Genomic DNA, 9,873 nt, shown 5'->3' with positions numbered 1-9,873 from the left:
GAAGGTTCATGGTCAAGAGCGTGAGCTTTGGAACTGCGCTTCTGAGTCTGCCTCCTCGTGCAAAACGTGACACGAATGACACCTGCTTGACGGGTACCGTGGGCAGTGCAGGCGCTTGATCAACGCCTGGCATGTGACCACCGCGCAGGGACCAGCGGGTGCTCGGCCGGCTGCGGAGCGCGGCGCGGCTGGGCTGACAGAGCCACAGCGCCACCGTGTGGTTCCACTGTCTAATTCCACTCCGGTGGCCGTTTTTCAAACGCCCGTGTGCTTGGTTACACTCCTTATTGCTTAAACAGTTAAACTCTGTAATGGTGAGCATGGTGCTGGTGTCCGGCGCAACATCCTAGAAGGATGCAAAGCGATGCAGAAGAAACACCATTTGGAAGGAACCCGCTCCTCATGGGCCCGTCTAAGAGATGCCCTTCTAACCTACCACCACTGCCCCGACGTGCCTGGTGTTCCCAGCTCTCGCGGGGAACGGGAAACTAGGTTTCGTTGGCTTCAGAGCAGGGAGAGGGGCTGCACAATCAGATTAAAAATGCGTCTCCTCGGTTCCAAGCCTCTGCCTCCTTTCAGGTCCCGCCCTATTGCTTCTCCCAGTTTCGCTCCAGTCCCCACGATGTCTTCCCTCCCCTCCCCCCACCAGCTAGCTCTCCCCTTTCCCTTTTCTCCTCCACTCCCATCTCCCCCCTAACCTCCCATTGGTAGCTGCACCCCGAATTACCACCTCTTCTAAAATCGCAAGCCCGCCCTCCCTGCCCCTCCATCCTTACTCCCTGTGCCCTGTGTGGGCCCCAGTTGCTTGCTGTCTTGCCCACTTGAATGGGGCAATAAGGGCAGGGATTTCAGCGTTTCCTCGCGGCTGTATCTTCAGCACCTTAAACAGTGCCTGGCTCATAGGAGGCGCTCAATAATTGATTGAATCAAAGAACGAATGAAAATAAGGGTGGAGTCTGGGATGGGGAAAATTAGAGAACCTACTCAGCACACCACACATTCCAAAATGAAAACTTTTCTAAGGTAGAAAAGGAGTTAGCTAATGGAAAGGGTGGTCCACAGGCGAGTGAGGAGCGCAGCCGCACGGGACCCTGCAGGTAGAAGGACCTGGCATTCGGAAGGGCCCCGCGCCTGGGGTCTAATGCCCTGTGGTTGCAGTCTTGAAATTCTTAATAATTGTATCTTTGAATTTGTGTTTTGTGAAGCCAATGGGACAATGAGTGTGCATGGGGACTTAGAGCCTCTGCTCACGCATGGTCCTGCCTCCGGCCATCTCCCTAGACACCCCAGCAGGGTTCTCCGAGGCACCGTGCCCCTGGTGTACAGCAGCATCCCTGGCCTGTGCCCTCTAGCAGCCAGTAGCATCCTCCCCCATCATGATAATAAAAAACATCTCCAGACATTGCCAAATACCCCCGAGGAGAAACGTGACCCAGTTAAGGGCCACGGGCTCCTGTGGATTAACGAGATGGGTGGCGAAGCACCGCACAGCTTAAGAGCAGAATACTGCTCTCTTGAGCGTCGGATCCATGTTTTCTTCCCTAGCCTACAGTGAACACCTACAAATCATTAGCACAACTCGCTCCAACTAAGAGACCAACAAACGCAAGAGATGTGAATACAAGAAAACTAAAGAATTATTTTATTTAGTGGGGATGAAGTGGATAAATGACAGCCAGCTCATATACTGTTAAATAGACTAAAAAGAAAAAAACGAATATAGACATCACAGTGATGAATTTTTACAAAGCTAATAGATTTGGACTGCAGAGCAATGGAATATTTATAAGCAAGATGTCAAGGTATCAGTGACCAATTTGTATCCAATTAGGTTTTGTAAGGTCAAGAACATTTAAAACCTCAGACTTAAGTTTTAAATCTGGATATGACAATTGTAAGCGCACCACTAAGTCATTTAAAACCTTTTAGTAAGTGCTACTCCTGGGTAATCATTCTTTCCTAACATTATTTTTTCTCCCAAGATTTAGAATGTCACATCTCATGTTCCTAGCAGTAATCACACACAGGATTAAAAGCCCAATCAGCCAAGAAAGTATCATTCTTTCTAAAAAGTGTTCTTAAAAGAAAGAAAAATTAAAGGTGTGAATATTTTTGTACAACTATTATTGAAGAACAGCAACAGAAATTCCAAAATTATCATGCTTACTATACAAAAAGGCATGGCTCATGGAACCAAGTAGATAAAGCTACAGCAGTTGAATATCAATCTTTAACGGGTGGTTGTATTAAACTCTGCACAGCTCTGTGTCTCTCTGCTAGGGCTAGCGCATACCTAGGATCTGTCTGCTTTTTAGCTGATAATTTTTTTCAATATCTGACAGGGCTTGAGCCCGCAGCTGAGCAGCATGAAGCCTTTTCTTCAGGTCCTTGCACTTGGACTTGGAGGTGAGAGGCCTCTCAGAATTGTCGCTCCTCATGATGTTCTCTTTACTTTCCCCACTGAAATGAACTTTCTTCTTAATTACTGAGGATGGAAGATCAAGAAGTTCTTTGGAAAGAAAAAGAAAAAGGGTTTCGAGTTACTTTAACAGAGTTCAATTCCTTCATACTTACCAAAAAATATTTGCTCTTTTAGTTCACATTTGAAATCTATTAATAGGTACTTGTCTTATTTTCTCTGGGATAGGAAGTTAGGGGCATGAGGCTGGTAGAAATCAGTCTTTTAATCCACAGCACTGAAAAAAATAATCCTGCGATGTGCCAAAAATCAAGGAACATATGTTTCACTTTTTTTTTTTTTTTTTTTTGAGACAGAGTCTCACTCTGTTGCCCGGGCTAGAGTGAGTGCCGTGGCATCAGCCTGGCTCTTAGCAACCTCAAACTCCTGGGCTCAAGCAATCCTTCTGCCTCAGTCTCCCGAGTAGCTGGGACTACAGGCACGCGCCACCATGCTCGGCTGATTTTTTCTATATATATTTTTAGTTGTCCAGCTAATTTCTTTCTATTTTTAGTAGAGACGGGGTCTCACTCTTGCTCAGGCTGGTCTTGAACTCCTGAGCTCAAACGATCCACCTGCCTCAGCCTCCCAGAGTGCTTATTGTCTTGACAGTCTTTCTCTTAAGGTTAAATGCATTGGGGATTATGAACCACAATATGAAACTTCCAGAAATCAATGCTCATTGTCTGTCTACCCTGGAAAATAAGTGCCTTTCTATGTAGAACACGTTACTTCCAGCATAGAGGCAGTTCTTTCTTATAGAGAACACCTACAGTTTTGGTTAAGTGTTCAAGGACACTTAGTTCAAAGCAGCTGAATTGACTAGAAACTTGTTTCAAAAAGAATCTAAACAAATTCAATGTGGAAAAGGTAAATCAACTAAGGGTAGTGAAAAATGTGAACTGCTTTTTACATGGAAAAAATAATTTTAAAAATAATCTTATTTACTTAAACTGGCAACACTACGTATTAACTACTGACTGAACCATTATATTTGGGGGTTGGAGGCTTGCAGGTTTAAATTCCAGAATCTTTTTATTTTTCCTTTGTGTTAATTTAAAGGAAATATGTTCAAATATTTACTGAGCTCATAGTATGAGCCACACAGAGGCCCTCTTCTAGTAGAAGGAGATAGACCATAAACAAACAAGTACAGATGGGAAATAATTGATGATGGTGACATGTACTATGGGGAAGAATGACACTGAGAAAGGGAGACACACATGCTGGGTGGTGGTTACAGTGAGGAGAAAAGCCTCATAAGGTGACTTTTGAGCAATAACCTGATGAACATGAGGAAGTAAGAAGCCATGGGGCTGTCTGGATGAAGAGCATTCCAGGTGGAAGGAATGGAAAAGGCCCAAGAGAGGAGCAGGCTGGCACACAGACCCACTGCCTTCCAACAGTCCTGTGAGTTCGATTTCGTATATTGTTTCTACTTCAAAGCAAACTGGATTGCTTTTGGACCTTAACTCCATTGTTTGAATATATCCAACTTTTATTACTATAAATACCTATACATCTGTAAGCCAACATTGTCTTAATAATGGATAGTTTTATTTGCTTTTGTCTTTTTTGAGATGGGGGTCTCGCTATCTTGCCCAGGCTAAGAGTGTGGTGGCTGTTCACAGGCACGATCACAGCACACTACAGCCTTGAACTTCTGGGCTCAAGCGATCCTACTACCTTAGCCTCCTGAGTAGCTGGGACTACAGGCACGTGCCACCATGCCTGGCTCCTAATGGGATAGTTTTATGAGAAAGAAAAGTGTTTAGAAAAGGAACTAGGATTTCATTAAAGAAAAAGAATGAGTGTTTCACTAAAGAGGCAAAAAACAGCTTTAAAAAAGATGCTGCTGATTACTGTGATGATCTTGAGATACTTGTGATGTCTTCCTCATGTCTGATTTTACAGCCCAAGGACAGGGAGAGGATATTTCCAACTGTCCTGAGTTCAGAATGGCACCTACCCCCCATTACTTATGTTGCTTATTTTATGGCCCTGACAAGCTCACTACCTTTAGTACTCAGTAAAATGTCTCCTCGCCCCAGTGGATACTCGATTCCTATGGCTCATTTAAAATATTTGCCATGATTCACATACAGGTAGATTCCCATACCTGTCTACGTATTCTGTAACGTAAAACCCATCATCCTTATCTAGCTATTTTTTTTCATGCTGTGTTCCTTAGCTGGAAGAGTCATCCCCAATGGCTCTTCCAGCTAAAGAGCAAAGGATGAAATGGGTTTGATGCATGCAACTCACCCAGATAAAATTTTCTCCTCACTATATCACCCTAATCATGATTTAAGTCTATTTGGCCTTAGGGATGACAGTGCGGAATCTAAGAAAAGCTGAAATATTAATAAATATAAAAAAACTGAAGTGGTAGCAATATTCCAAAAACAAGAGGGTTTTTGAACAGAAATGAAGCCGAAATTTCATATAATCTTTGTTTCATTTATTTCCATCACTAATTTCTTTTATTTCTATCACTTATTCACTATAAAGTTATTGTAATCATCAAACTAAGTAGCTTTTTTTGTCTGTTCCACTACAAAATGCTGTCAATGCTCACTAAAGTGATCAGCTTCTCTCTCAATTTATTAAAGATGGAAATGACAGCCTTCATATGTGCTGTCCTACATGGAATAAGGGAGTCATAAGAACTTTGGCTAAATTTCATTGAAAATTCAGATGCTCAGTTTTTAAAACCAATAAAAAACTTTTTAATGAATAATGTGTGCTATAAAGAAATCAAGGGAAAATATGTTTAACAGTTTGTATTTTCCATAATCTTTAAGAGTAGATTAAATTAGATTTAGGGTGTCTACAAAATGGAGAAAGCATGTTAGACAATGGTTCACTGGTATATACAATAACCCTCTCTCACTATAGCAGAGCGAAAGGACAATACCACACAAAGGCACGGCCCCAAGAAAGCTGTCTATGTACCAGACTCTGAAAAAAAGAAACACATACAGCACATGGCACATGTAGATACTAACCAACCAAATTTTGACAGACACGTGTGTTTCAACTTGAAAGGGTCTTAGCAAAAATCCAAAAGTCTTATTCTGTAGTTGGCTTATCATGCCTTTTTTTTATTTTTATTTTTTGAGACAGAGTCTCGCGCTGTTGTTGCCCAGGCTAGAGTGCCGTAGTGTCAGCCTATAGCAACCTCAAACTCCTGGGCTCAAGTGATCCTCCTGCCTCAGCCTCCTGAGTAGCTGGGACTACTACAGACACATGCCACCAGGGCCAGTTAATTTTTTTCTATTTTTAGTCGCCCTGGCTAATTTTTTCTTATTTTTTTAGTAGAGATGGGGTCTCGCTCTTGCTCAGGCTGTTCTCAAACTCCTGACCTCAAATGATCCTCCCGCCTCAGCCTCCCAGAGTGCCAGGATTACAGGCGTGAGCAACTGCGCCTGCCTTATCATGCCTTTTAGCCATGCTTTCTATGAAAGATGAGGTGTGGCAGTATTAAAATGCAGATTTTTTGCTTGAAAATGTAGAGAGAGATAGTTTTGATAATATACCCAGAGAAAAATCTGAAATGCACAGTTTTTAAAATGCCCTCATTTTTAAATATCAAATAATAAATAATATAATAAATACTAATAATACTAAATAAATATCAAATACTAAACATGTAGTTTGATAATATAAATAAAATCGAAGATGAAATCATGATTCATTGCCTCAGGCCTAGGAACCCAGTAAATAAATCATTGCTATAACAATTTTATTGCCATTGAAATGCATATATTCAATGAAATCTATCTTAAAATTTGAGACTTTATAAATTAAAAGGGCTACCTAAGCCACCCTGGGTAGCTTGTAGCACCATTTAGCACCAGCTTATTGACTAAGTTGATTCTCATACCTGGACTACTCGCCAGAGACAGGAACTTCTGTTCCTTTAGCAAGCTGTAATTCTTCAACAGATTTTCTGCTCTGACCAGTTTGTCTTCTGCTAGTCTCTCACGAACACAAAGCTCACGTTCCTTCTCTTTAAAAAGGGAATGGAAAAAAAAAGAAAAACAATCAACAAGTAACTCTGGCTATAAAACAATTTACATTTGGTAATCTTATAACTTTTTCTTATCACAAAGACTAGCATGCCTGACCACTGATTAGCAATGTTTTGTGAAAGGATTCTTACTGTATACCTCAGTCAACCTGATTGTGCTAGTTTTTGATTCAGCATTTTAACAGGTTGTATGCTATCACAGGTTTTCTTGTAAGGACTTGTTTAAACACAAGTACAAAGTTAGCTTCAACATTTGGTCATACTGTGTGGGAGTAACTCATTTGGGAAAACAAAAAACTAAAGCCACCTCTGCTCTCCATTGAGGACAGGCAACAGTTAATTTTCAGGGTGTGACTTGGCCTCACAGTACAAAATCTCCTTCTTCTTTGGTTGAATGACAGCACCCAAACAGAAGGAAAAAACCCACAAGTTAGTTAGGGGAGGGAGTTCTTTAGATTAGTAACAATGGCTACCGTTTATTCACGGCCCAGAATTCAGAAAGTATTCAGATTTCAGTTGCTGTATGAAATTACAGAACACTGGGGAAAGTTTTTAGAAAAACTTTTTTTCTCATTTTTGTTTTTTGTCTTTTACAGAATACCTTTGACCCAAAAAAAGCTTTCCAGGTAAGCATAGGTTGTATCTATACAGTAAACATATCTCACAGGACTATATAATATTTCATTACCAGTAGGAAGTAAAATATGAACAAATGTATTGAATGCTTTATGAGCATATTTAAGTTGAAAAAATTTAAAGTCTGCATTGCGAGTAAAGCTGCAAATGTGAAATCAAATGAGTCATGAGGGTGGTAGGAGACAGACACAGCCCCGTCTCTCATCTCCTGAAGTTAAAATGAAGAGCCTCGCTGCTGTTGCTGTCTTGCATAATCCTAAAACCTTGGTAGCGGCTCTCATCTTAGTGGAGTAGAGAGACATTCAACATCAAAAACTAATCAGCACCTAATCAGTTAATACTCATCAAGTCAACGTTAATACCCATCAGAATATTATTATTATTAATATTATTTTGTTTTTAGGGTCTTGCTCTGTCACCCAGGCTAGAGTACAGTGGCATAATATCACAGCTCATTGCAACCGTGAACTCCTGGGCTCGAGCAGTCTTCCTGCCTCAGCCTCCCAAGTAGCTGGGACTACAGGCTCAAGTCACTATGCCCGGCTAATTTTTTAAAAAATTTCTCGTAGAGAGAGGGTCTCACTCTGTTGCTGAGGCTGGTCTCGAACTCCTGGCCTCAAGCAATCCTCCCACCTCAGCCTTCCAAAATGCTGAGATTACAGGCATAAGCCTTCCTGCCCAGCCAGAGTATTATTTACAAACCTAAAATATCTTGTACCTATATTCTCTGTTGAATTGCCTGAACATATCTAGTCTACATATCATTGGGTTTTAAACCTAGCGTTGTGTTGGAGTAGCCATTTCAGAAGATAAAATTTACAGTTTTTATTACGGAAGGAGGCAATTTTTTTTTTTTTTTTTTTAAGAGACAGGGTCTTGCTCCATCGCCCAGACTGGAGTGCGGTGGTGTAATCACTAGGCTCAAGTGATCTTTGTGCCTCAGCCTCCTGAGTAGCTAGAATTACAGGTACGCGTCACAATGCCTGGCTAATTTTTAAAAGTTTTTGTACAGACAGGGTCTCCCTATATTGTCCAGGTTGGTCTCAAACTCCTGGGCTCAAGCAATTCTCCCCACTCAGTCTCCAAAAGTGCTGGATTATAGGTGTAAGCCACAGTGCCCAGCCTAGGCAGAGAATTTTAAGACCTTTCTTTATAGTGGAAAAACTTTAGGGTATTTATATTAAAGATGAGAAAGCAAAACGTAACTCTACAGCAAAGAATACTGGCTATTGTGTTGGGGCCGTCACAGTTAATGTCCAATAATACGTAATGACTAGCAACTGAACTCAGAGAAAGAAGTCTAACATGAGGTGCCAGCAAGTTGATTATTTAGTCTACAATACATATTTTGGTTTCTCAAGTGTTTATAAAAAGGTTCTAATAAGACCTACACATATGAAATATTCTGTTCGAATAGATATTCAGACACATCAAAATAACCCATTGTAGCTCTCCTTTGCTTTGACCCCCATTCAGACTTACGCTCCAGTCTGTCTTCTCTGGCTTTGAGGGCTCGCTCTCGCTCCTGTAACTGAATTTCCTTTAGTTTCAGCTCACTCAGTATAGGGCTGGACTCCTGCAACTTTTCGGGCTCTCCTAATCGTCGCCCTCTTCTTTCATGATTTCTTCTTTGCTCTTCTGCAACCAACTCTGCTATCAAAGGGTTCTCAAGAATTTCTTCAACAGAAGGTCGATGGTAATCCTGGGCAAAAATGCTCAGTTTTAGTCAGATTGCATAACAGAACAGTCATCCTAAGAGAGCAGTTACAATAAAAGGGCGTATATGTATATTTCTCCAAGGCAAAAGAAAGGACTCCTTTATAGGTAGGTCTTAAATGTCTAGAAAAATAAGTTCACTGGTGGTTTTCACTCATGAGGTTCTGGGTCCATAGGTAATGCAGATTTTAACTTACCACTTTCTCCTTTCATTTTTTCACCTTTCTAAGAAGGCTCAACTCCTGAAGTACTTTGGCACATCTTGTGGGGGTGCTTGGTAGCATTGTGAGTGTCTGTTTTCGGGAAGGTACTTTCCTTACAACTCTAAACTACATTAAGCAGGTTATTCTCTCACCAACCTTCAATCCGGTTACTTCACCTGCATCCTTCTTTGTGATCCTACATCATTTTCCTTCTGCTCTTACATCAGCCTGATCCCCAGAACATCTCCCTACCCATCCCATGGTCAGGAGTTTGTCCACATAATCTTTTCACTCAAGTTATTTTCTCTCTATTTTTTCTTATTGTCCCTTCTGGTCTCTAATCTCTCCGTTAGAGCTAGAGGCAGAATAATAAAGTCTTACTTCTGGCCCCTTCCCTTACCACCTGCCACTTTGAGGTAGGCAAGGACAGGGGGAACTGAGGATTTGGATTCTTTTTGCAATCTTTCCTTGCCACCAACCATCTGTTAGTGTGGCAGAGAGTGGGAAGAGAAATAAAGAAAGCACAGAAGGTGGGCCAGCAAGGATGTGCAATTTGCCAAATTTACATATGTTTTCACTTGTGTTAACAGAGTATATTTAGCTAAGAAAGCATATTTAATGTTTCTTCAGCCTCCATTGCTCTGTGAGAGAGGATATATATGCCAGAATTTAACTGAGCACTAGAATCAGACAATATATAACCCTATCTTTACCTTTAAATTTAACATCCTTGTAATAATTTCATTCAATTCATCAGAGTAACGGTATGGAATTCGCCTGAATTTGCCTTCTCTGATCTTCCCAGCTAGTTCTTTCTGGTTAAAAGC

The 9,873-nt window shown here is 41.2% G+C and overlaps 1 protein-coding gene across 1 annotated transcript in view; it reads right to left on the bottom strand.

The window, feature by feature from the left end:
- Positions 1 to 1,621: 1,621 nt before the first annotated feature.
- NEK2 (NIMA-related kinase 2) overlaps positions 1,622 to 9,873 on the bottom strand; it is a 13,157-nt gene continuing 4,905 nt past the window's right edge. Inside the window, 4 exon segments of the mRNA XM_012638340.1 lie at positions 1,622 to 2,509; positions 6,345 to 6,470; positions 8,610 to 8,829; positions 9,760 to 9,873. The exon segment at positions 9,760 to 9,873 is cut by the window's right edge and continues 10 nt beyond it. Of these exon segments, the coding sequence (XP_012493794.1) occupies positions 2,283 to 2,509; positions 6,345 to 6,470; positions 8,610 to 8,829; positions 9,760 to 9,873 (687 nt within the window). The 3' untranslated portion in view covers positions 1,622 to 2,282.

This window comes from Propithecus coquereli, unplaced genomic scaffold (assembly GCF_000956105.1).
Source record: "Propithecus coquereli isolate 6110/MARCELLA unplaced genomic scaffold, Pcoq_1.0 Scaffold129, whole genome shotgun sequence".
Lineage (NCBI taxonomy): Eukaryota > Metazoa > Chordata > Mammalia > Primates > Indriidae > Propithecus > Propithecus coquereli.
This window is presented reverse-complemented; position numbering and strand designations above follow the sequence as displayed.